Source organism: Glycine max, chromosome 11 (genome assembly GCF_000004515.6).
Source record: "Glycine max cultivar Williams 82 chromosome 11, Glycine_max_v4.0, whole genome shotgun sequence".
Classification (NCBI taxonomy): Eukaryota; Viridiplantae; Streptophyta; class Magnoliopsida; order Fabales; family Fabaceae; genus Glycine; species Glycine max.
In genome coordinates this window covers 3,330,975-3,358,811 of record NC_038247.2, presented here as the reverse complement: position 1 = coordinate 3,358,811, position 27,837 = coordinate 3,330,975, and the positions used below count along the sequence as shown (strand labels likewise).

The window sequence follows — 27,837 nt, the reverse complement described above, 5'->3', positions numbered from 1 at the left end:
AATATTAATAAATTTTAATATTAAAATAATTTTATATTATTATTCAATCACAAATTATCATTTAAATTATCTTAAGAAAATTATTTTAAAATAACAAATTTACTAGAGCTAATAGATTATGATCGGGTGATTTTGTAATTCTCTTTACATTTACACGCCCATGCAGCCAAGTTGGTAATTTTTACGGAGCTATTTCAAATAGTTTTGCTATGTGCACCATCCTTTTTCATTTTTTTTATAGTCACCACACTTAGTATATATGAAAAAAAAACTCAAAACATAAATAATTCAAAAGAAAATTAGTATGTTTTGGAGAATAAATAAATAAAAAAGCAAGTGGACATGAATGTCGATTCATAAATTGATAGATTGAATTAGTTTTTAATTTTTAATTTCTTAATCAATACTTTGATGATACTAATTAGTAATATCTTATGTCTAATTATGAACATTTAATGTTTTCAAAGAAGAAGAAAAAACTTTTAACAGTGGCTTGTGAAAGTTGGATCAGGTGCAGTTGAAGTTTCTAATGTTGACAAATCAACTATCAATATCAAATCATTTCTAAGATTATGTGAGAAAAGCAAAAACAATAATTAAACGATTAAAAAATTGCTCAACAAGCTTTTCACACCAAACGAATTGAGGAGGAAAGTCAACATTAAGTATTGGTAATTTGATTCAAGTAGCAAGTTGTAACAACTCCTTCTGAGCTGTGAAACAATCATGCAAATATTGCGTTGGCCTGCTTTGACCTATTAGTAAAGCTTGCAGAATGCGCTCGGTCTGAAAAATATTGAAGATTTATGACATGGATGAATTTAAGCAATTTTTTTTTCAAGTTGAGAAAAAAATAATGAAAATAAGCTGCAAATAATTTTTAAATTAGGTTAATACTGTGTACTTTCTATAGAATTGAAAAACGATAAAGACAAAAGAATAATTAATATATAGTATGAAAAAAGTATTGTGATATTGAAGATGCTATACGGACACAATTTTTTATGATATTAAATAATCAATGTACTGAATTACTATAATAATATATATAAAGTTAAATGTTATTATATGAGAAATATTATCAATATATTTTTAACATTTTTTATTATTGACCACAATTTATTAAAAATAACATATTGTTGGTTTTACTTCTTATTTAATGATTGTTGGTAATTTTACAAAATTTTAATAAATTTCAATAAATACTCAGTAAAAAAATCAATAAATAATAGGGTGTGTTAAGAAAAATTGTTAAAAAAACGTGGCGCTACCTGTTACTCTTTTTTCTTTTTTGAAGGAAAGCTGTTACTCTTTTATTATATATTGATATTATCTCGCATTAATTATGTTTCTATTGTTTGGGGGGAAACTCACATTAAATATGCTATTTTACTATAAACGAACACGAATTCAGCTAAAGCCGCTAAGTAAAATATTAGTTGTTTCAAGCAATGATCCAAAATCACTGTCATTATCTAGTAATGGTTGCTTAGATTTGGTTCCCTAGCTTAAATTAATCCTCACCTCCAAGAAATGAATAAATCTCAATGAAATATAGTGGAAAAAAAGTCACACTTAATAGCGCATGAACAGTTATATATATAACAAATTGTGAATCTCATGAAATATGTTCTTTATTAATTTTGTCATTAAAAATTAATTTCTTATATTAGGTACTTTAAATGAGTCAAATAACAATCTTATATATATATAAAAAAAACTAGTAACGAATAACGATGACACCATATGAAAGTGAGGGCAAGGGAATACTTCACTACTCACTATCCCTACCACTTCAATGTTCTCCTGTCTCTATCCCCATTTCAATTTTGGGATAATTTTTTCTCCTATATATCTCAATTTCCCAATTTCCCAATTTCCCATAGGTCTTCACGGAGTCTTCAACATTGAAAAAACCTATAATAATAAATTGTTATAATTTTAAAATAATAAAGCATAAATTTCATAATTTTAATTAAGCTTTCAATAAATTTAAAATTATAATAAATAATTTTAAATTATATTAAAAACTAAAAATACATTTATTTATATTAATTTTTTTAGAAAAAGACTAAAAAAACATTTCTGTGAATATAAATTAATAATGATTTTTTTTTTATCATTTCTGTTCACATCTTCAGAACTACCTCAGGGGATTTTGTGTCCCTAGCTATTCCCATCCTTATGGGGAAAAAATCGATCTCTAAACTAAAGACCTTTATTGGGTAATTTCCACAATTTTTTAATCACAAAAAATTGTATGTCATCATTATGTTATGAGAATAACATAAAAGAAGGAATCCCAACTCTTATATATTTTGTTATGGAAAAGACTTAAACCTATATAGTTTCTTAGGTTCTTTTTTTATATTGTTTTTAATAAAAATGAAATTTCACTTCAATAATATATCTGCATAATAAATATTTACATAAAATATAAATATAAATTTTAAGGTGAAAATCTATTTTTAATTAGAAAATAACATATAATATATCTAAGAAATGCCTCTAAATTTTTCCCTTTCATTAATTAAAAAAAAACACTCGTTACTTTTTTATTTCTTTATCTTATGCAAAACTTTCAAATGTGAAAACGGCCATTGACCAACTAAATCCCAAATATTGGATGTTAAAAATTGTAGAAGAATGCCGTCATTGTTGGTAAAAAAAACAAACAAAGAAAATGATAATTAAGGAGGTAGGAGGATCGAAAAGGGAAGATCGAGAGCTTCAAATTAAAAGAAAAAAAACTCTAAAATTGGAATTATACTAAATTAATTATGAATGAGATGCACTGTAGAATATTGCGTATGTGTTTAGGTTGCGGGGCTTTCATGTTTTTCTTTTATATGTTCTCTTGTATTTATTTGGCCAAATTAACTTTAATACTCCTTGTGTTATTTGGTCTTTATTATATTATTGATATATTTCTTTTGCCTATATAAAAAAAAAAAACTATGAATGCGATACAACGATATTTTACTTATAGATGGAGTTCATTAGTAACTAATCATCAACAAACTATATAACTCAGGATGAGAAAATTTTCTAACTTGGCTTGGACTATATTATGATATAAAATACAGTAAGTTCATGACCACTTACCAAACTCAAATTTGTGATGCTAGGAACGCATTGGGTTTATTTCACTGTTCGATAATTTATTTTTTATAAAAATAATTGCTTATATGTATATAAAATTGTAAGTATTAAAAAAAAGAAGGCAGGATCGAGAATGACACATTTCCTCCAAAAGAAAGTGCGAGAATAAGTTTCAACAAGATATATGTTATGAAAGAACCCTTTTCTCAGTTTCAATGTATAAACAGCAAGAAAAGGGAAATTTCGTACGTGTGCCCAATTTTAGTTGCAAGCAAGTATAAGTGTTGTTATTGTCAGCTCGATTCTATATAAGGCATCCAAGTTGATGGACAACGAGACTTAATGGTCGATAGTTTCTAGTTGGACTCACATGAGATGTACGCCAACTAAATACCGGACATAAAGAAAACTATAAAAGAATGCAGCCAGATATTGATGCCTCGGGTGCTAAAGCTAAGAAACTCTCAGCCAAAATGTTATGCACCTTTCAAACTTCCCACAGCTTTTTGCTAGAACTATGCGAAAGATACAACTCAATCATGTATTTCCGTGAGAACCTGAGATTTTTCAAGTACAAATATGATCATAAATGTCATCATAATTAAACTATATCGAGTGGTATAAACATATGTAACGTATCCAAACTATTATCCTATGCACTCTTGATCATCTAGGAGCAGCAGAAAACTGACACATTTAGGAATTCAAGGGCCTCGCACTATTACTAATTAAGATTCTTCCTTCTGTAGCATCCATACATATAAGACTATAAACATAATCGTTAAGAAACCCAAAACAAAAGAGTTGTGCTCAATATGTATCAACACATATGGCAGAAACTTGCACAGTTTGAATGAAACAAGAAACTACAAAACCAACAAATAATTATGTGAGGCAAAGTGAACTCATTAGGGTTTTAGCCAGTACCAATTTTTTTTAGCGGCACAAATTTACATGTACACACCTCGTATTCAGAGCCGTTATTGCATCTGCATTCCAAAGTACTTACACTCTTCGAAAGCAACAACATGATCTTGAGCAATTATTCCTTGTCGGCAACCTTCATAGTCAGCAACCAAAGGAGAATAAACCAAGGAACTCATTTCACCCCAACTAGTGCTTTCTGTTGAAGTCGTGTTCGTGCTACCACCATTGCTCATACTCATGTCCATTGATTCCATTCCATAATTAAAACCCTCCATTTGTTGCGGGTTGACACAGACCAGTTCACAAAAATCACTTGGGAAGTTTTCAAACCCTTGAAATATATTTGATGGCTGATAGGTGACACTATTGTTTTCATTACTCACCACGGTTACATGATTTACCATGGTTGGAAAAACCTGGTCTTGTAGGTAGGGAATTTCACATCCATTGGTGTATGGTTGCTGTGGCTGCTGATGATGATCGTTGGAAAATGTAATTCCCTCTAGTTTGTTAACCATCATGCTCCTGAGAGATGTTTGATTGTTCAGACCATAGTGTTGAAATGAAGAAGCATTGGTCACTGGCATAGGCACAGAAGAAAACTCTGAAGAAGACCAATAGGGAACTTGATTGATCATGACTTCAGAAGCCACTATCAAATTCTCGGTTTCTCTTTTGACATCTTGCTTCTGCTGGTTGTTGCTGACTCGGCGAGCTTGAGCCTGTTGCTCCTTCCTTTGTTTGCCAAGGAGCTTCTTCTTCAGCCTAGTGTTCCAATAGTTCTTTATATCATTGTCTGTGCGCCCGGGTAACTGTGCTGCTATAATTGACCACCTGCATGTTTGTATTCCAAGGAATTCTAATTAAGCGATCAATTAAGTAAAATCCACAGTTAAACATATATCATATATAGAGGCTGCTTAATTTCAATAACAAATTAAAATTAAGTTTTGTAGATCAATAAATAAGGAACTTATTTAACTACCTGCTTCCAATACTAACATAGAGGCTGCAGATGATGTTGTCTTCTTCTTCTGAGAAACCCCCATGTTTGATGTTTGGGCGAAGATAATTCAGCCATCTAAGACGACAGCTTTTCCCACACCTCTTAAGGCCTAATTAAACCACACACATACAAAGCAAATAAGAAGCAACATATATAAAGAATTGAATTTGTGTTCTAAAATATGATTGGTAAGTTAAGAATTATGTGTATATGTTTGTAAAATTAATCATTATGTATGGAGAAGTATTTTGATTTTGGAATATTAATTGATATGTGTTGATTGATGAATATATATAAATGGACCATATATACCTATTTTCTGGGGCAAGGCAATCCAGTTTCCACCAGTGCCATGCTGCTCAATATAAGACTTGAGTTTGGCATCTTCTTCAGGTGACCATGGACCTTTCTTCACGTTGGCTTTGTCACAGCAAGGAGCTCTTCCCATGTCTGCTATGCTTCTCTCTCTCTCTCTCTCTCTCTCTCTTTCTCTGTGTGTCAGTTGGTCTGAGTTTCAAGTAAAGCCAATCTCTATTATGAGTTGATCATAATGATAATAATAATAATGGCGTTTATATATAAACAGGGGGAGAAGCTGGGGAGAGAGAAATAGCCTCGAGAAGGAGAGAGAGAACTTTGGAAGGTTTCAAAAGGTGAATTGAAGGAAAGAAAAGATATTCCTTCATGCCTAAAATAATGGATGAATTAGGAAGTAGACTACTGTTTTTCTTATTGTCCTTCTTAGTGTGTATATATTATATAATTGAAAAATAAATTATTAAGAAAATATTTGTAATTAAAAAGCATGTATAAGAATAATGTAACTATTTAATTATCCTCTGATCGATCCGTTCGTTCACTCCTTCGCAGTCTCTCTCATATATTATTATTATTTTTGAAGTAACGGGGATATGAATTATTGTTGGATGGGTGGGTGTGGTGATCGTAAACCTCGTGCATGGTGCGAGTAGTGGGACCAAAGGTGAAAGGTTAAAGTGAACAAACCTCATTTCATTGAATGGTTCTTTTGTTACGTAATGCCTAGACGAGTGAATACTAGCTCTTCGATTGCGCATGAGAAAGAACCAGGTCGTGTACATGTTAATTTGTCCTATGGAAGTAACTACCTCACAAAAAAGCAAAAACAAAATAGTTTAACAATCGAATCGAGCCATATGCCATTGATGATGAAATTATGAGGACAATGAGTTGTATACTACGGAAGTTTTTAAACCTTTAAGCGATGCTAAAAATAAAGTAGTGAACTACTTTTCTGGTTATTAAATCATCATGGCCAATGTTTATACATAAAAAAAATTACCACACCATCTTCACATTTGATCTCTTACTTTGAAAGGAAAAGGTCAAAGTTAAATGCATTGAAATTTGTATTTTTGTTTTGTTATTTTCAAAATAAATATAAATAATCAATAAAATAATATATAAATAACATTCTTGAAATCTTCTTAGTGCTTTGATATCCTTAGGTATTGAAAGTGATACATACCAAGAAGTTTGATCACATCCTCCCAATTAACGATAAAAGGACATTCTCACGTAAATTAGGGCTAATTTATTTTGATGCCTTCTGCTTGTCTCTCTATCACACAAATATAATAGAAAAGATTAATATTATTAAGAAAGTATTTTTTATTATAAAAATAATTTTGTGTTTTTATATTATAGAAAATAATGAAATGTTTTTTCTCTTCTTAAGTAACCTTTTAAATTAAAAAATAAAGTTAAAATAAGGTGATATTTTTAAATAAAAAATAAAAACAACAAATATTTTCCCAAATCAAATTATCAGAATAATTTACGTGCTCTGGTTTTTTTTTGTTGAATTTTTTTATGAAATTAAAGTTGCATTTAGATGATGATAGATCATGCTTGCAAATTAATTATTAATATATTATAGAGACGTGCATGATTTTCCATGTGGTATCTTTTTTTATTAAGGGAATTTAGTCTAATTTGTTGAATAAAATATGTTAGTGTTATAAATTTCCGTATTCAGTTCATACGGTAAAAAAAAATGATATTTTTTTAAGACATTTTGGGTATGGTATCTAATCCGCACATAATTAGTAATTACTACGTATGAGATTTGGACGAATCTGAATTCTGAGACTTCGTATGGTTTATGAAACGGAAGTGAGAATAAATAAATAAATAACCTGGAACATCAGGTAATCGGCAAAGTAACTCATAATATTATTCACATAATAGTGTAAATTCTCATTATTGTATTCACTCGGAAAAATGATATATTTAGTTTAGAATTTTTTTAAAATTAATGTGCCAACGAAAAAGGAATAACATTATTTTCATTTTACAAAAATATTTTTCTAGTTATATATTATCAAATAAAAAGTATTAATACGTCAATAAAAATTGATTCAGTTGATAAAAAATAATTTATATTTCATAAAAACGTTTTTTTTTCGTTGATAATGTGTTGTTAATCAATTTTTGAAATCTAATTCACCTAATTTTTTTTCATAAAAAGAGTAAGAATGCCTTTTTAATTTAAATAATAAAAAGATTGTTATTTTCTTTATTGTTTATTTTTCCTTTACATTTAAACAAACTATTATCTTTAAAAATTAATTAGATTAATAAAACATGCCACTGGAATCCTATCTTAGCGGCCTTTATCTATAAAAAAACGTTTAAACAACATTAAAGAATTACTTTATTGAGTATGGCAATCAACAATTAGGATTCCCACTACTAACACTTCTATTACGTCACGAATTATAAGGGTGAGCTGTACATGTTTTTCCCTTGTTTTTTAGATTTAATTATTTTTTAATATATATATAATTGAAGGGTGATTTAAATTATAAATATTAAGAAAACACCTTTATTTTTTTGAAAAAAAAAATCGCCACATATTGTTTTCTAAAAATATAATAAATTTGTTTACTTTTTAAATTAATATAATATAATTAATAGGGATGCATAACTCTTTTTTTGAATAGGGATGCACGCATAACTTTTAAAGATTCCCAATTTGAAATTTAAATCAACTGAGTTTTATCTCGCATCTGATAACAATTAACATTCACAAAGGTCAATATAATGTTCATAGAGAAGAAAAAACAAACAAACTAATGCAGCTATTTAATTGAGTGTTTTTATGTTGTTTTTTAATCCATATAGAATTTTAATTACTTTATTAATAATTGGTGTGATAAAGTTTTACATTAAAAATTAATATGTAGCATTACCACAATATTATAATTTTAATTTCAATTAAAAATAACACTAAAAACAAAATGCATTTAAGTTTTATCTAGACGTGTAGATGAATGAAAGTCAAACAAAGCATTTATTAGCCAAGAGAAGTTGAATTTTCATAACACTAGTATTTGTTACTAGTTCTGAATGTGCATAGAATAGAAAGTAAACAAAGCTGTGGAAGAAACAAAAGTAGACTAGTTTTCAACAAGTGAACGAAACGGTCTTGGTGGTAGGCCACCATCTATAATAAATTCTCACTATTTTTCCTTGTGATTCCGCGATAATGAATTAACCATGGCTAACTAGTTACTAGCTTTTCAACAAGAAGAAAAAGCAGAAAGGAAGAGTTCCTTGTTTTCCATGTTTTGCGTGCGTAATCGTAGACCTAGTTTTCATTCAGGTATGAGAGGGCCTTTTTGACAGGGTCCAATCCCTTATAGTAACATCTAAAGTCTACTCTAACTCTAAGCAAAGACAGCTCAAGTGATCTTTTGTGCTTTCGAACAGCAATAATACTAACCAAGGAAAAATATAATACCCTTAATAATCAAAAATTAAGGTTGCACTGAACATGTAATACAATAATTATCAAGGTGTTCAAGTAATGTTAATTGTAACTAGAACCGTAGACACTGGCCCAGTGGCCCTGCCTGGTGGATGCATACGCTTGTATGACATGAGAAAATACAATTGATTATGAGTTAATGTATATCTTTTTATACTTGTTTTTAACATCTATGGATAAAAATAATAATAATCTTGCCACATCTATCTTTAAAATTTTTAAAAATATTAAACTAAGTTTTTAAATTTAACTACCTATCATCATTTTAATTCATAAATATATGTTAATGTTATCACTTAAGTCACATTTTTTTTAAAAAAAAAATTGAGCTAATTTGATTTCAATTTTCACTTTTAGGAATATTTTTTAACTGAGTGAATTATACTGACTAGCTTTTTTGGAGTTTCATAAAACTACACAAACATCCTCTATTACTTTTTAACATTTATGTTAACGTTTCTTATTGGAGAGCATGATGTGATGTTTTTCAAACAAGGGAAATTAATGTATTGTATAAGGGGTGTTAATATATATTTTTGAAAAATTAAAAGGATTAGTATAAGAGTAAATAAAAATAGAGAACCTGTCAAAAAAAAAGCAGAGAGAGTGTATGTCAATTTACACAACTTTGAAAGTAATCAGTGTAACTTACTTTTTTAAAAAAAAAAAAAAACTATTCAATTCAAGAACTAATTGTATACTCCAGAAAATATAACAAGTTGTTTTATCTTTTATTAGTTCATGAATGATAATATATAAACCTATGATATACATGATAATTTAGTTTCCTAATATTAGATTCTTGGAAAAATATGAAAATAAAAACTTTTCTCCTATCAAACGGTTTCTTATAAGCTTGCACGGTGACCATGGTTCGTGTAATTATAATTATAGTTAATTATAGTCTTGCACATTTGTACATGATTCTATATAAGGTTAAAATTATATTATATAGATAATCAATTAGTCGGAATCATTAATTATGTGTCATCGTCTTACTACGCTGTATATAATGTTTGACCAGTTATTTTTTAATTACGAGAAGGGATAATAACACACTTTTACATCACATATTTTATTAATAGTAAAAATTTATCAAAAATTATAAAATTAGAAGAATATTATTAAATAAAAAGTAAAATTCGTTAAAATTTATAATTTTTATTTTTTTAATAAATTTTAGTCGTTTATAATAAAGAGTATATTTGAAAAATTATGTTATGCACTGTATTGATGACATTGCTCTTCAACAATAACTTATCCCCATTTTAACTTATCGGCCATTTATCTTTCCTTCACATTTAATCAAGAAGTCATTATAAAATTATAATAAACTTTATAAAATTATAATAACTTTTATGATTAAGATTTTATAATTTGAATCTTTTATAAATTTATAAATTATGAATTTATAAGATTTAAAAAAAAATAAATTTATAAGATTTTAAAGAATTATATTGATTTTTAGAAAAATATTCAAAACTACCGGTCCAAAAGATTCATAATTCCCTTTTCCTTTGTCTCTTTTCTTTTCATATAGCAGAACAGAAATAGACTCCACTATTCGAACCAACCTCCACCGAACCAAAAGAATCTGTCAACTATACTTTCTATCTTAAACAATCCATGGAAACAGTAGATAATAAAGGATAATGAAAATCATTTCGACCATGTTTAAGTCACTTCCAAGATTGAATTTTTGCACCCTCCAAAACCTCCGTAACATATCTCTCATTGAAAATATGGATATTTTAAATTTGAGTTACCTATAGGTCGTGCAAAAATTCACCAACAGCCACGCCACAGCCACACAGGAACAAATTTTCAGCCACGTTGTGTAACAACAACGACTATATTTTTATTACTCTCATTAACCCAGCAATAGCCCAGAAGAAAAAAAAAATAGAAATAAATTTTTACCTAAAAGCAAAAAAAAAAAAATGTGAGATTGGAAGAAAGAGATTACTCTGCCAATGTTTTCGTTTTTAAAATCCCAATTGAATACATCTCTTGAGTTTCTAGAAAATCTGGTACAGTGCTAGGCATACCGTCGTGGAAGCCTTCGTGGTTTGTTGTTTATGTGACCAGACCTTGACGGAGAATAATTGTAACCGTTCGTTCAACTATCACATTAACACTTCGTCAACAATAAGACCAAGTGTGACGCAGAAAATTCAAATATATGAAAGTGACAATGAAGTTTTGAAGGTAAGTAGATAAAACAGAAGAGATTTACATTCATTTTATCCTCATTCATATTTATATGATATTCATTTTTCACATTATATAAGATTTTACCTCACAAAAACATTTAAAAGAAAATGACAAGGTAAACCTAATTATGTAAAATATGCATGTTATATTGTTAGGTATTCCTCTATTTTCAAGTCAATTTGGGACATTAATTGCTTTTGTGAATTGTCACACATGAGCAATATTAGTAAAAGAGATGACATCGTGAAATTTTCAATTAGACTAAATATATTTTTTACTATAATCGGTGATTAATTTGGATTTGGCCGGTCAAGTTATGTAAGCATGACAGCGGCTGATTGCAGCAACCCAACAATTAATGTTGAAGCCTTTGGTTCAGTGGACTGCTAAAAATCCTTTCAAAGAAGAAAGAAAGGCACTGAATCTCTTATTTCCGCATGAGTCAGCTACGCGGTTTCTTCTTCTGGTACTTGCTTTTGTGGAGTTAGAAAGTTTAAAAATGAAAATGGAGGAACAGAGATAAAAAAGATTAGGGCATATGAGACAAAGCCTCAGATATCATATTTACATTTAAAAATCATGCTTTGTGTGTTAATGAAAATTCTATCCACATTGTAAGTGGCATAGTCTACGGATTAGCATTAGGAGACACCTGTGTAGCACGTATTTGAGTTGAAGAGTTTAATATTACTATATTACCGCTTTATTAGCGATTTTTCCCGTGACATTAAGGAGAGAGATCAAATATTATATTATTATGATATCTATGTTTTTCTCAATTTCAACTATACTCAGTCTCCTTAAATTTTCGAATTCAAATATTATGATAAAAAAAATTCGAGGGAAAAAAACTTATTAAAAGTAAAAAATTAAGTTTCTCCATAGAAATTAGTCATCAACAAAAATTAATTAATTGATACTTTATATCATGATAAATAAAAAAAATTGACAATGCTCAAAGTCATGTTAATACTTTATAACAATGCTAATTAGATTAACTCCTTTACTTTATTAGGGACATTCACTTGAGTACGAATTCAAAAACCTTATGCTATGAAGTAAATATCTCACACAAATCATGTCCTATCTCCATTCTCCATCTCAGTTTTTTTTTATATATAAAAAAAATGTTGCAACAATCCATCTCTGCTATTTTATCAACAACTCTTCTCATTGTTTTTAAATTATTCAAAATAATTTATTCAATTGAGATAATAATTTACTACAATTATGATAATTTTAAATTACTTCTCAAATGTTTTAAATTTTATTTTTAAGATAAAATCAACTTTTCATTTAATATTTTGTTTACCAAGATTCGAGCTCTAAATTTAATATAAGAAAAGACAAAAAAATACAACTTATAAATAGTATAAAACGAACAAAGGACGTTTAATGAGGTGAAGAGAATGGAGATAAATATGGACCTTTTTATAGAAAGAGTAAAAATAATAATAGATAGGATGAGAAATTTTTTCTTGAAAAACAAATATATTTAGGTGTTGCCAATAGGCTAATATTATTTATCAAGTAATTATTTAAAAAAAATATTATTTGAAGATAAAAATATTTTAAGGGGCCTATAGTAGAGATTTTAGCCGCTTTATTCTAGGACAGACCTTGCTCTCTGCCATACCAAATTCATATGGCCTTAGTCTTTCAGTGTATAAAAAATAAAATAAAGTAAAATCACAACAAATTAATAGAAATAAACTAAAAAGGAAAAGAAAGAACTGAAAATTTATATTTCTCTTAATTTAAGTATTGGGGGGGGGGGGGGGGGGGGGGGTAAGAGGATTAAGTTAAGAATGAAACAATATTACCCTCAGCCACACATTTCAAAAAGTCTCACTTTTTCATCCATTAAAAACAGAAATACGAGTTTCAAATTGGATGATCAATCGACATGTACTATAAATTTCAATTTCAAACCAGCGAAACCATCAGTCTAACACTAATACCAAAATCAAAATCTAGAAGATAAAAAATAAAAAGGAACCCCCCCAGCCCCCCCGAAAAAAAAAAAGTGAGAATACTGGATAATCACCATTGCAATTGCACAACCAGAGGGAGAAAAATCCTGGGGACATTGGAGAAGTCTCACCATTTCCACCAGTTGCCAATGATAAAAAAAATTATGCTGCCCTACCAGTGAAGCCTCAGTTCCCTGCCGATAAGAGACAACCTGCCAGGAACTCAAACTGAAAACTCTCATTTGCTCCTTAGATTGTGTAAAAATTCTCGTGGTCAAATTTTCACGTTGTAATAAGTAGGACTTAACAGTTCGTGTTGTGATTAATCGAGCGTAATTTGAATTTAAGAGCACATATAGGTCATCTCAGACTCCACAATGCATGTCTAATTTCGTTCAATTAGTGGTACTATTGACTAACTGTTTTAATTTCGCAACGTGATTAACCATGGGGAATTGAACCATTTGCTAACAAGGAAAGGAATTAACCAAGAAACATTAGCTAAAAATCTTTGGGTAGCTCCGTCAGGGAAACTAAGTTTTCGCGAACTTGTAAAAAGTAAAGAACCCTGCAACATCAATTGAGCATGTATAGGACTTCAACTCTTCCGCTGGTTTTACCCCTACTTTTCTATTCTCAGACACTTGTGCCATGGCCCTTTTTCTACGTCCACCAAAAATATTGTTAAAAAAACAGGGTACACAATTACCGCATCTACCAGAATTCTATTTTTCAACCAATGAAAAGGTTTACTAATCCACTAGCAACGATTTCTCCAGATAGCAAGAGGCAACCGTATGTACTTGCTATAGTCATTCAATAGCAATAAACACACCATAATACTATCTACAGCATCTAATCATATGATAGCAAAATTTTAAAAGCAACTTCTAGAGCTCGGAAATTTTAAAAGAACATGTGTTCCAGCAAAACATGAACTGCAAACTATTCATGGTGCGCTTATCTCAGCTCAACAGTCCAATTCATCTCATCCTCCGTAAGACCCATCTGTAATCTGGTAAGGACAGTATAAAGTTGCTGTGCAACCACGCCAATACCATCCCCATATGCTACCCTGCAGAAATTAAGAAAAAAAATCCAAATTCAGTTGGCATCCTGGATACTTTGGTTTAAAGCACGCGGGGGAGGGGGGCGGGGGGGGGGGGGGGGGGGGGCGAGGGGATCAATGATGAACATCTGGTCAATTTCATATTTTTCGATACTAAATTATTAGTCTTGCTTTGCTCTCAGTCAACGTATTTGTTAATGTACAAAATGTAAATTGTCTTTCGCAATTACTACAACCTACCTCTTGTCAAGATAAGTAATACTGCCAACAGGTGATACAACCACAGCTGTTCCCGTGCAGAAGACCTCGTCAGCATCTAGCAATTCATCCACTGACACTAATCGCTCCTCAACCTGCACATATTAGATAAACCATGGGAAATGAAGGATAAAACTGTGTAGCTAATGCCAATAGAAACAAGTAAAGAGTAGCGTCGTCTAAAATCCAAATAAAAACCGTAACCTCTACCCTATTAAGCCTTTTCCAGCTGACATCGAGGAAAACTTGGCAAGAATCAATGATTAAGAAACAAATAAGTAGAGAATTAGAGTCAAGCCAAAGCCATTTAGGTGGTCAATGCCTAAACAAAAGGACAAGGAGCACTTTGGTTCCTATATATAAGAACAAGAGAAATATTTAGAATTGTGAAAAGTGTAAACTACAAAGGTATAAAACTTATGAATCACTCTGAAATTATGGGAAAATGTGACTGGGTATAGATTAAGAGAAGATACTGGAATTGAAAAAAATTGGAATTATGTCAATAATGTCTGCAACAAAAGATATTTATCTTCTATGGAGATGGAGGTTGATAGAAAGGTACGAAAGTAAAGAATAATACTTACATAGAGTTTTTATTGACCTGGAAAAAACATATGATTGAGTGCAAGAGAAGTGTTGTGGAATTGAAGACACGGCTAGGGACTATTTTGTAAGGATAGGTTTACACCAAAGTTTAACAATGAATTCCTTGTTTAATCTAAGTCTTGCATTGGATGTGCTTAGTAGGGGCATACAAAAGATTATCCCTAAATGTATACTTTTTGCAGATGGTATAGTTTTGATTGAAGAATCAAGGGAAGAGATTAAATCTAAATTGGCTTTGGAGACAGATATTGGAATCAAAGGATTATCTCTTGAGTTGGAGTAAGACAGTATATGCATGGTAAGGTTAGCGGAAAAAAACAAGAGGAAAATGACTTGGAAGTAAATTTAGGAGAAGTCATACTACATGTTTCTAGGTGTAAGTATCTAGGATCAGTATTACAAAATGATGGAAAAATTAATGAAGATGTCACACATAGGATACAAGCTAGATAGTTAAAATGGTGGAAGACATAAGGGATTGTGATCACAAAGTACCTACCAACTACCAAGCTTAAAGCAAAATTTTATCTTAATGTTATACAACCATCTATATTTTATGGAAATGAATGTTGACCTTTAAAGGGATAAGAAAAAAAAATGAGAATAGCAAAAATATGTTAAGTTGGATGTGTGATCATACAAGAAATAAGACAACACGAGATAATTGTATACAAGGGGATATTGATGTAACATCTATTGAGGAAAATATAACAAAAGATAGATTAAAGTGATTGGACACATGCAGAGGAGAGAAGGCCAATAAAGTCACTAATATAAATAGTAGATTGTGTGTTTTGTATTCCTGTCAAAAGGGGTAGAGGGAAACCAAGGATAATAAGGAAATTATTAAAAGGGACCTCATGGTGAAAGAATTTGGTTTTTAACTGAGATCAATGGCATTGTGTGATCTATATAGCTAACTTCACTTTGTGGGAAAAGGTTGTTTAGTAGTAATTTAGAAAGCATCGCTCAATAAGATATAAAATATCACAATTGTAAGATATCAAACAGAAAATATTGATCAACCATCTCTTTAACTAAACATTTAGAGTACCTGGAACCCTTGGCTTCGAGCAACATCAATTATACTTTTGCGAGTAATGCCAGGTAGGATTGTCCCTTTAATAGCTGGAGTTGAAATAACGTTACCCTGAAAGGACATAGGAATAATGGAAGCATAACGTAGTGAGTTATAATGAAATGGAAAGTGTATTAGTGTTTGAAAACAATGCAAGTTAACTTCAACATGGGGGAGAAGAAAAGACAACACGTGACAAGATCACCTATAAAGGAAATCACTAAATACACAAAAGAGCATCTAGGAAGTTCACACCAAAATTCATGCTAAAGAAAACATGTGACAAGGTCAGATTGAAAACTTCATAGTCATCCAGACAAGAATTATATGAAACTAACAAATTTATTCAGACTAATGTAAAAGAGCCCTTTATTAAAGCCACCAGGCAGATGGTAAGACATGTTAGTTGGATTCTCTGGACAGTGTTATCCAAATAATACTTTTGACCTTGTACCCAGCATGATTTATACAACTTACAATTACAAGTTGTGTTGCAATTCTCATTTCAGAAAGGTGATAAGCAAAAAGAAAGATTTCATAGAGGAGAGGATTTCAGTTGAAAATTTGCAATTTGCAAAGGCACCAACTAGTTGAAGTGAGCATCATGGATCAAGAGGCTACCATTACTGAGTGACACTGATTTTGCAAGTATAGCTAGAATACTACAAATCAGCTGATGGGGCTCACTCAAGAAATTGATGGAAAATTTGCAGGTACACTTAAATGCATGGTGATTCTGATTACTACAAGATATTCATTTTACTATTCCAGCAGGTACTTGTCTGGGTAAATTGTTTTATGTACTTGAGAGAGAAAAGAGGTGGTGGCAACTGGCAAAGAATTCAATGCATGAAAATGTAACAGCCTTACATATTAACAGTGACATATGTGTGTGTAAAGTGTAAACATGATCTTGAATTCAAACTGCTTCATTGAGTATAATATTAATACCTTAACAACAAAAATGTTGCATGAAGAAACCTCCTCCAAATATCTTTTGTGCACACAGTCAAGGTATAAAACATCAGAGTAGCCTTTAGCTTTTGCTTCAGACTGTGCCTTCAGAACCTACAAAGAATAAAGAATAAATGCACATGTGCACACAGAGAAAAAGTCAGTAATTTAAAGAGAGAGAGAGAGAGAGAAAGGTAAAGTATGCCAGTGGCAAGAAATGAGATTTAAGAAAGCAAACAGATAATTTAAGCCAACACTCTGAAATGGCTGCTATAAAGGTCAGTTCAGTCAATAAAAATACAGAAATTGTAAGAGGAAGAAAACTGAAGGCAGTGTAAGAAAACCCTCAGTTTTCTCCTATGTAGTAACTACAAGAAAGCAATTTGGTATTTAGTTACAAATATAAAATGTCAATCTTCAGTTTGAAATTGTTGATGATTTTTAAATTTAAAACAAACAGAGAGAACATGTAGAAACAAGTGACAGTGGACAACAAACAAGAAAGGAGGAGAAGGGTATGCAGTCTGGCTTACTGCAGCATAGTTTCCAATGGTCTTCACACCTCCAGTGCCACCAGGAGTTGCACGATGTAATTCATTTTCCACAATCAAATTGATTGGGGCCAAACCTTCCTGTGGTGACATTGACACTTCGTTATTTTTTGAAGGGGTGAAAGTATGTCTAAAATTGCAACAGTAAGAGATACAAAAAGAAACAAGTATGACATGTTATGTTGGAAATAATAATTATTAAGATTTTCCGTTACTAATACAAGTTGTAAAAGTAGAAATAAATCAAGCAACATCAGACAAATTTCATTCAGGTCTTGTTAATAAATCCTACAAAGAAGAAAAAAAGAGGTAACAATCTGGACATCTAGAACACTGCTGCAAGTTTTCTTCATCTTCCTTGTACTACAAATTCAACCCATTCAGTCACATCAACAAAACCTAATAAAATTAAATTTCTATTGATGTTGCATCCCAATTCTCATAATATACAACAAGTCCCAGACTATAAGCCATATTTGAGTAAATCGTTCAAATTTCTCTTACCTATGGGATTTGGATCAAAATTTGTTATTTACATCTGAAAGAAGATAATGAAATTGAAAAACTTGTATAAACAAGAGTAAAGATGCTATCTTTCAATGTAGCAAAATAGATAACTAACCTTGAAGTAGTTCCCAACAGGTGAAACGTATATTAGAAAGGTGTACTCTGGAGCAGGTGCAAGACCAAGTACCGGTCCACTTCCCATTAGCAAAGGTCTAATATACAGGGAACCTTTACCTGCAGGGGGAACCTGAAACCAAATTTCACCTAATCAATCCGATGTGCATTACAATGTCTAAAATGTTTATGGCAATGATGGGACTCTATAGCACCCATACCCAACGTTTGTTTGCTAAAACTGTCTCCTTTACAGCTTCCACAAACTGCTCAACAGTAGGCGATGGCATGCACATCCTCTCTGCACCTATCTGCATCCGCAAACCATTTTCTTCCGGACGGAAGAGGAGTATACTCCCATCTTGTTTCCGATACGCTTTCAAACCCTCAAATAATCCCTACATTTGTAAACCGGAGAAATACAGTCTTCATCATACAAACTTGCAATGCAAATGTTAAGAATAAGGATATTAATACCGATACTAGTTAGATTTCAATTCTAGATCATAACAATGTACTATCAAACACTGTTTCATTGAACATATTCAAATATTAAGCATTGTATTCAGGTCAAAAGCAATTCAACAAACTAAACAATGACAAATTAAGAGCTCAATATGTCTCAACCTGACCATAGTTTAAAACTCCTGCTGAGGGGTTCAATTCAATGTTACCAAAACGCTGCAGTTCACCTTTGGAGAAGGTTCCACCTCGTGTGCATTTCATGGAATACATATAATCCGTGGGTTGAAGCCCAAAACCAAGGTTGTCCCATTCTATATCAGCTAATTCAATCGTCTCACTGTTACATTGAAATTTCCAAGTCAAAATTACAATTAAACAACGAGAGCATTTATTTAAAATAACAAATAGTAAAATAGAAGAAAGGACCGGTAGGAATCAGAAGACAAAGTGGCAGAAGGCCTGAGAGGAGAAGCGGCTTCCAGAAAATTCTGCGAAATGAGAGGAAACTGCTTGCGAAGCTGCAAAGGGAAAACAGATTAGGCAAGAAAAAAGAAGGTAGTAAGAGAGTGTGCGAGAAAGGAAAAGACCTTGAGAGAAAGAGAAGGCTCGAATAGGAAGGGAGATTGGTGAGAGAGAAGAGAGGAAGAACGTCGAGAGGGGCAGATCGGGTAACTTGGTCGAATGCTTCCGTAGACGGCGCTGCTCTCCATTTCTCTCCGATTCCAATCCAACAACACCCACAAGAACAGCCTACGTACTGCACGTGCCTTCTTTCCTTTACTTACTAACTTGTACTATATTTGTCTCCTCTTTCCTCTCTTGTAGTAAAATAATTAAATACCAATAAATTACTGTTAATGTTATTCATGGAAACTTGTTGGTTTTCAATTCAAAATTATTTTAAATTTGACTGAAAGAGATGAGCCGTCCAAATGCAAAACTGCATCACCCCAATTTTTTATTTATGATTTTTGGAATAGAGCCGGCACAGTCAAATCACTTTTGTGATACCTTGTGACATAGTGTGCTCTATGTTTTAACCTAGGGCGGCTATTGTTTATACCAATGTCTTGCATCATACTACATACTTATCTAAAATCCACAATATTATATATGCCAATGCCTCACATCATACTACATGCTTATCTATACTCATAAAAGAAAATACATGTTTATAACAAATCTACCAGGGTTGTGTCGTTGGCCAAAGTTTGGACATACTACACTCTATACGAGATTTTAAGTTTAAATTATTTTTAATTGTTTTTTATTCGAAATTAATTATATTTGTTTGAAAATTTGTAATTACCACCTAAATAAGTTTAAGTTCATTTCACATAATATATCCTCTAATATTAAATTAACGTTTATTTTTCTTATCACTAAACGTATGGATGGATCAATTAGAGGTTGTTCCAATTTAACATGTACTTTTTAAGAGTAACTAAAATTATTAATTGTTTTTTTTTTGTTAAAACATGTGTTTTTTTCATATTTAATTTTAAAAAAATTAATTTATCATTTTATAATTTAAATTTCATTAATAATATTTTTAAAAAATCAATATAAACATAATTAAAAAATAATGCTTTATAAAATTTTATACTCCAAGTTGTTATGATCTCCCCACAGATGCCCTATACTCCAAGCCACCAATCAATCAATCGACTACCTCTCCAAACTCCATTGGTGTCCTGCATTCAAAGAGTAGAATGAACCACTGAAAAAAAAAAAAAAAGGAGAAAGTAGAATGAACTCAACCATGATATAGTAAAAAATACATAATTATCGGTAAAGAAAAAGAAACACTCAATATTTCATGAGCAAACATAGATTAATAGAAATGTTTTAGTATTGACCCACCACATACACACATGATACACGTTTTTAACAGCGTTAATTATCATGAGTTTTTTACATAAAAAAATTATCCAAATAATACAACTTAAAAATATTTATTCCAATTATACAAAATATAGTAGCAAGTGAAAAAATCGATTTCTTTTAAATTGATTTTTGACTTGTCTATTTTTATTTACAATACTTCAGAAATCAATAGGGGACTGACATGATAATGTGTGTTTTTTTTTTCATTACTGGATTTTAATTTTGTTATTTCTTTTAATTTTGTTTTTGTTTTTTAATTTTTTTTTAATTTTTATTATTTATTTTAATTTATCTAAGTCACGTATTCTAAATAAACTTTATTTATTTATTTAAGATTTTTTTTGTCTACTTCAATCTAGATAATTTAGTTTCATTTAAGGATTAATGGTTTTTTTAAATACTATTTCAGACAAATTATATTTTTATAAATTAATATATATAAATTAGTAAAATAAAAAAAATTAACACAAATTGAAACAAATAAAAAATCAGTTATTTTTTAAAAAAATACTTATTTATTGATTATGAATTGTTTTTGGTTTGTTTAGACTTTTTGACTCTCTATTTCTTTTTTTAGTTTCGGTATCAAAATATTCTATAGTTTTAATGCAAATAATTTTATGGGTTTGTGGTCACTATTGTTAAGTACTATTATATTTTTGATAAAATTACTATAAAATAAAGATATAAGAAATAAAAATACATTTATTTTTGTATTCTTATTTTTCAAATTATCGATGTTTCATCATTCACTTTTAAAAAGGATTTCAACTTTTTAAAAATGATAAAACAAAAAATATGCAAAAAAAAAATAACAACAACATATACAAAATCAAATTATTTTCATTTCAAACATAAATATAGATAATTAAAAAAAAGAAATAACAAAATAAAAACCAGTTAAGAAAAAACACACAGTTATAATATTATTAAGGTTAATATTTTTTTGGATTATATTATTCAGGTAAATATTTATGTAAAAAATTCTAATTATCATTACCAATCTGCATATTCATTACCTATAGACTATCCATGTTCAGATTGAAACAACACGTGCATAAATATCTGAGTCGAAAGACAGCCTACAAAAGGCAAAAGTTTCCGGGCCTCGTATGGCAGCTAAACTACTAGGTTAACATTGTTCATCAGATAAAATCAGCCCTATAAAATTAAATGAGAAAATAAAAAAGAATAAACCAGAAGAGAGTCCGAATTCTAATGTCAAAATTTATAGATTAGACAGCAGAGTGTAGACTCAAGTGAAAGCAGGTCAAATTAAGCAAATGAATGTAAGATATACCTACAAAAGAATGTATTCATATAAAATGGAAAACAGAAGCAAAAGTGAGTGTAACTCACTACCTAACAATGCTCATCGATCAGGAACTTGTCCACTATTTTCCTCCCATATTTCTTCCGATTTTGCGAAAACGTCGGATCCACAAGGTATATCTATCTCGATAATTTGAGAATTTGATTGATCAATTTTGTTCCCATGAAGATCGCCTTTATCTACAACAATTGTAGGATCACACAAATGATCCGCTGATTCTAGATTGGGGAGACTGATAGCATCAGTCCTCTCAGAAGTCACCTCTGAGACATGCATAACCTTGTCTACCATCACTACACCAGTACCTTCAGTGTTCCCTAGTGCTTAATTTGAAAATATAGACAACTGCTGAACCTTCGATACATTTGCTTGGGTCAGAATCGCACTGAAAATAAAAATCAATAGATAACTTCTATTATCCATAGTGCACCTACATATAAAAATTGCTAACAAACTATATTTTAAATAATAGATAGATATATAGATAACTAGGGTCGTACCTGCTTTTAGTTATCTGGTCTAAAGGATTCTCGATTGGTTGTTCTTCTGATCGCAGTTTCTTTACCTTCCTTGTATCTTGAAGTGGATCTCCAATTCCAAATTTCCCACGGCCTCTTTTCCATTTGCTCACGTACATCCATTCGAAACCAAGGGAACAGGTCTATTCACATCTTTCTTATTTTCAGATTCAAAATCACTTAATCTGTTAATATCTTCGGCTGGAGATGGTACTTCAAGTATTACTTTCGGTTCTCCAAAAGAAAATCTCCTTTGCTCCCTCTCGCCAACATTATTAAGAGATTTTCCATTCGTCAAGTGCTTTTGACCACTGCTATCCACAACCTTTGTCATCATCATGAACGAGTGACTTCTCAGGGGAACGCCTAAAAACTAGTTTTGTGCATCGTTTGATCCATGAGAATCGAACAGGGCTAGAAGGAAGAACAACAGATGAGTTTTGCACAAATGAAGAATCAAACCCATTGCTAATCTTATTAGCATCTATTTTTTGGGGGGAATTTAAATGATCATCATGCTTAAGAGTCCGCTGGTTCAATTTTTTCTTCATAGAGATTTTTTGTTGGTTAGACTCCATATCAGAATTAAGCAATTCGGTCAGAGCAATATCATCAGAGACAATTTTAAGATCCTTCACTTTTTTCAATTCTTCAGTCTGAGCATGAATTTCAATTCTATCAGCATGCAACAGTTCTCTCTGATTTTGGAGCTTATCCCTTTGAACCTTGAGTTCCTCAATGCACTTATTTAGCTCAGCCCATTACTTATTTCTCTGTTCGCAGTCCGAACTTATCTCTGGTCGTTCAACTTCAAGTCTTCTCATTTCAAAGGAAACCTGTTTGTACTCTTTTGCTACTTTTTCCTTAAGAGCATTAATATATTCTAGTTGATTGTTCTTTTCTTCTTCAAAAGATTTTTCTCTTTCCTTCAAATAACTTTCTATTTCTTCACGCCTCTTGTCAATAAGGATATTCATATTCCTGTTCTGCATCTCAACGTCCCTCAAGAAATTTGCACGCTCTTGCTGCATCTTGCCAAACCAGTCATCATGTTCATGTGCCATCTTGTTCATGAACTCTTCTCGTTCACAGGTTAGCGACTCCAAGTCTCGTTTGTACTGATCACGCATATTCTCTTTCTCTTGTCTTAGCTTGTCACGCTCCTTCTTAATGAAAGCCGAAACTGCCTTTTTTTCCTCTGCTATGTATTCTGCTTCTTTCCGCAGCTCTTCTTTCTTTTCATCAAGAAGCTCCCACTGAGCTTCAAACTTTGCTTTCTCTGCTTCCAGCTTATCTGCCTCCGCTACTATCTCCAACTTTTGAGATCGTACAACATCAATTTCTTCCTTTAGTTTCACTTCCAAAACTGACAAGTCATTTGTTTCACTTTTCAAGGCTTCGTGTCTCTCCTTCGCATTGTCAAATTGCCTTAAATTATTTTCCAATGAAACCAAAGACATCTGTACATCTAACTTTGTTTTGTTTATCTCTTCTTTATCCTTTTGCAAAAGAACTTTATTTAACTCTAATTCCTTTTCAGAAGCTCTCAGGCTTTGATCTTTTTCTTTAAGCGCACTTGACATATCCACCAAATCCTTCTCCTTCTCACCCAGTGTCCTTGACAGAATTTCCAACTCATGCTCCCTTTCCTGGAGTTTCTCCTCTCGTTGTGTAAGATCTACTTCCTTCAATTCCCAAGCCCATCTCTTCATCTCAATTTCATTCTCAACCAATTTGAGCTGAATTTGTAGTTCAGCTTCAAAATTAGTCTTTCTTGCTCCAAGTTCAGCTTCCTGAACAGCTTTAACTTTCTGAGTTTCATCCTACATGTTCTATCAAACAAAATTAAAGAAACAATAACATAAATAATAACTTGACAGGTTGAAATGTAGAGAAAATAGAGAGAGAGAGAGAGAGAGAGAACATACAGATTCTCGACTAGCAAGTTTCACTTGCAAATCAAGCAATTCCTGTTCTTTCTTGTTCAGCTCAGATTCCCGTTTACTTAGTGCCTGTATTCACAAAATGTAAATGCACGTAAACAAGGAAAAGTTAGAAAAATACTTATTACTAGGTTAATCTTTGACCCAGCTGAGAATTTTGTAAAACAAACCTCCTCTCTTATTGTTAGGGTGGCCTCCATCAACTTCAAATTGGTTTTCTCATCACAAAGGGCTCCGTGTTCCTTATTAGTATTTGTTTTTGTGTCCTCCAACTCTTTTTGAAGACTATCTAATTCCTGAGATCTACTAAAAAGGTGGGGTCCTCTCTCTGGCTGAGCAACGCTTGTGATTGTAGTAACCTTTCATGTTCTTGCTGCAAACTTTCTTGCCTTTCAGAAATGGATTACCTCACGAATTATCTCCTTCTCTTTTTTTATCACAACTGAGAGTATTTGAAACAGGTCAACTTAATTTCTAAACAAATATCAATCTATCAAAATATCACAGCAATGCAGGTGGATTATGATCGCACATACAGAATATGAAACTGCAAAGTAACACCTAGTGTGTTGCTTAAGTGTGGTATGGCAGCATCAACTGTTAACTGCATCAGGTATAATTTTGTAATGATTTCAAATGATGAGAAAATATATTAAGTAATAAAGGTTCAACCATGTAGCCCACGGCAAAAACAAAATGCAGTCCAACAAACTTTTTTTCTTGACGTGTAGCATAACCTCATCTTTAGCATTCCGTGTATAAAGCAATGCACGGTATTCTCCAAAGAAATATTTCTAAACAGCAAAATGCAAAGGCAAGTAGCTGAATCCGTAACATGTCCAAGATAACATAAAAGAAATTGGGAGATATTGAACATGTAAATTGTAGTCATACAAACACATACTCTGATTTGAAAGATTTGATTTGCCGCCTGAGTTCATCTTCACGAGCTTCAACATCCCGAAGCTTCCTGTCTGCAACACTATAATATCCACAAGCTTCTGCCTGAAAGGATTCCGCAGCACGCAGCTTTGCCTCAGCCTCAGTAGATTTTTTCTGCGCTTCATCTATCAATTGGTGTGCTTCAGAAACTTTACTCTCAGCTGAAACCTTTGTTTCAGCACATTCAGTACGCATCTCATGCAAGGCCTTCTCAAGCTATAGAAATACAAAAAATACCCAAGCTATAGTAAATACACAAACATTTAGGAAGAAAGGGCCAATTTATACGAAATCAAAACTGTATACAACAAGCTTACACTAGCTATGCACGCTTCATTGATTCCTATTGCCATCTTCAAGCTTTCTTCCCGTTTCCTTGCTTCAATTAATGCAGATAAATTCATGGCCGAATCATGCTTATGCATAAACTCAGATGAATCAATCGAAGCCTTAACTTGCTCATACTTGAAAGCCAATAGCTTTCTCTCGAAGATGAGGCAGCCCATATGATGTAGTTGATCATATATCTATGCATAATACAGGTTAGTCACTTATATACCCTATTTTGGTCAACTTGGGATCTCCAACACACCACCTAAATTCCCTTGTCTCATTAACAACAATGTGCAATTCACTGATTAGCCATTACTAGTTATAAAGTCCAACAAATTTACGTTATAAATAACACGCCATTACTTCCCAAAACCACATTTAGGATTCTTTGGCATGATAACTGCTCATATACGTCTACCAAGTACAACCCCCAGAATGTTGAAACTGTTTTAGGCATAAAACATAAAGAAAAGCGTGTAATAATGGAATTTGCCTCTGCATGCATAAGAATGACTACAGCATTTTATCCAATCACAATTCACAGCCTTACCAAACACTAATCCATTTGCTACTAGTTTCAAGGCACGAAGACCATCCATTAAACCTATAATAATCAACAAGTAGAACTGAAATGACAGGCACAGACCGATACTGCACCACCGCGGAAAGAAGATTTGGCGTTAAATGCACCTAAGATTCTAAGGGCATATTATGAGGAGAACATAAAAGGCAGATAGATAAATCTGAGCTTGAAGGCAACAAGCGCAGCCTTATCTTTGCGCTGAATGGAATTATCATCGAAGGCAGGTTGTTTAAGACGCTTCCATGGATCTCTCGAAGCAAGTGTTGCGGAATCAGGAGTTATAGGAGTCGCCATCGCCGATCACCGGCACCGTCTCACTTATTGTTTTGCTTCTTTCAACTCTGTTAACACTTTCTCCCTCCCAGCCAAAAGTACGAACACGTGTTACACGTTTTTGTTAAGACTTTGGAGTTTGGACCCCTCACCACTTCTGGATGTGGATCCTCTCCTGCACCATTGTCTCTGTCCCTCTCCAGCCAGCTTATTTTGAGCCCTTGGATCTTTATTGATGTATAGGATTACACAAGGAGATTTTACTGTGATTGGACGGACTATTTCATATAAGTTTAAATTACTATTATAATAAATATTTACTTTTTATAATTTAAATTTTTAATTAAAAATATTTTAAACGTATAAACTATATTTTAGGTTTATATTTTTATACAAAATTATTTTTAAGTATTAACAAATTTATTTAAAAATATATCAAAACTTAATTTAGAAATAAAAATATATACAACTTAAAAGAGATAATCTTTTTTAAAGAAAATTAACTGTATGGATAGAGAAAAAAAGAAAGTTGTCTAAGTATTTTTTTAGATCATAGATATTTTTTTTTGCTAAAAACATTAATTTTGTCTGTCGAATAGAACAATAATAATCAGACAAAAATTTTAACTATTTAATGTAATTATATACTTAAAATTTGAATATGTGATCATTAGTTAAGTTTAAATAATTTTTTTTCATTTATTCATGTATTTGGTGATGTAGTTTGAGTAGTCTTTAAAATGATTGAGAATTATTTTTTGGGATAATTGTTAAATCAAATTAAATTTAAAATTATAACTAAGAATAATAAATTAAAAAACTTATTGTATGAAAACATTTTTAGGATTTGTAGGGACTATTATTGAATGAAAGAGGTTTTAGGATTTCTTATTGTATGAAAACATTTTTCTTAACAACTTATTTCTTTTTATTTATCTTTCATGTCTTTATTTCTAATTGAATTTTAAATAATTTGTCGATAAATTGAAATGATATTGTATTACAATATTGTAAATTTAAAATATAATTTATATGTTTAAAAATATTTATTTCTAATAAATTTAATTATAATATAATTTATATATTTAAAAGTATCTATTTATTATAATACTAATTATAAAAGTTAAGCATATGTTAATGAATAATAATCTAAAATTCTATTAGTAAAGTGTTCCAAGCACGTTACAGTATTTTACAAAAAAAAAAAAGCACGCTATAATAATACTTTGGCTATTTGCCTTTTGAATATGACTTTAATATAGCTTTTAATCCCATCCGTTCATATTAATCCAAGGGTTTAAAAGGGTGCAGGAGAGGGCTGGAGACGCTGACTGCAGGAGAGGATCCGCTTCCCCACCGCTTTTACCCCATTTCTCGGTCCTCTCCA

The 27,837-nt window shown here is 31.3% G+C and overlaps 3 protein-coding genes across 5 annotated transcripts; all 3 read right to left on the bottom strand.

Annotated features, from left to right (window-relative positions):
• Positions 1–3,380: 3,380 nt before the first annotated feature.
• On the bottom strand, positions 3,381–5,718 carry LOC106795158 (transcription factor RAX3). The gene is made up of 3 exons (XM_014763828.3): positions 5,348–5,718; positions 5,015–5,144; positions 3,381–4,863 (listed from the first exon to the last, which is right to left on the bottom strand). The coding sequence occupies exons 1-3, from the start codon at positions 5,481–5,483 to the stop codon at positions 4,083–4,085; spliced, it is 1,047 nt and encodes a 348-aa protein (XP_014619314.1). The 5' UTR covers positions 5,484–5,718; the 3' UTR covers positions 3,381–4,082.
• Positions 5,719–13,750: 8,032 nt separating this feature from the next.
• On the bottom strand, positions 13,751–19,401 carry LOC100798328 (branched-chain-amino-acid aminotransferase 5, chloroplastic-like). The gene is given in 10 exon segments (NM_001255426.2): positions 13,751–14,108; positions 14,343–14,455; positions 16,024–16,119; positions 16,999–17,115; positions 17,535–17,633; positions 18,175–18,306; positions 18,395–18,571; positions 18,801–18,975; positions 19,065–19,156; positions 19,226–19,401. Coding segments are annotated over 10 exon segments (1,239 nt in total). The 5' UTR covers positions 19,349–19,401; the 3' UTR covers positions 13,751–13,993.
• Positions 19,402–20,239: 838 nt separating this feature from the next.
• LOC100793383 (protein CROWDED NUCLEI 4) lies at positions 20,240–26,626 on the bottom strand. 3 transcript variants are annotated; one of them, XM_041006588.1, is made up of 8 exons: positions 26,145–26,626; positions 25,579–26,038; positions 25,224–25,477; positions 24,490–24,761; positions 24,305–24,388; positions 22,359–24,199; positions 21,888–22,243; positions 20,240–20,332 (listed from the first exon to the last, which is right to left on the bottom strand). In XM_041006588.1, exons 4-6 carry the CDS (start codon positions 24,517–24,519, stop codon positions 23,138–23,140), a joined length of 1,176 nt encoding a protein of 391 aa, XP_040862522.1. In that variant the 5' UTR covers positions 24,520–24,761; positions 25,224–25,477; positions 25,579–26,038; positions 26,145–26,626; the 3' UTR covers positions 20,240–20,332; positions 21,888–22,243; positions 22,359–23,137. The 3 variants fall into 3 exon arrangements, with proteins under 3 accessions (XP_040862522.1, XP_040862523.1, XP_025980146.1); XM_026124361.2 differs by lacking the exon at positions 20,240–20,332 and having other exon boundaries at positions 21,729–22,243; positions 25,579–26,626; XM_041006589.1 differs by lacking the exons at positions 24,490–24,761; positions 25,224–25,477; positions 25,579–26,038; positions 26,145–26,626 and having other exon boundaries at positions 22,359–24,208; positions 24,305–24,444.
• Between the last annotated feature and the right edge of the window lie 1,211 nt (positions 26,627–27,837).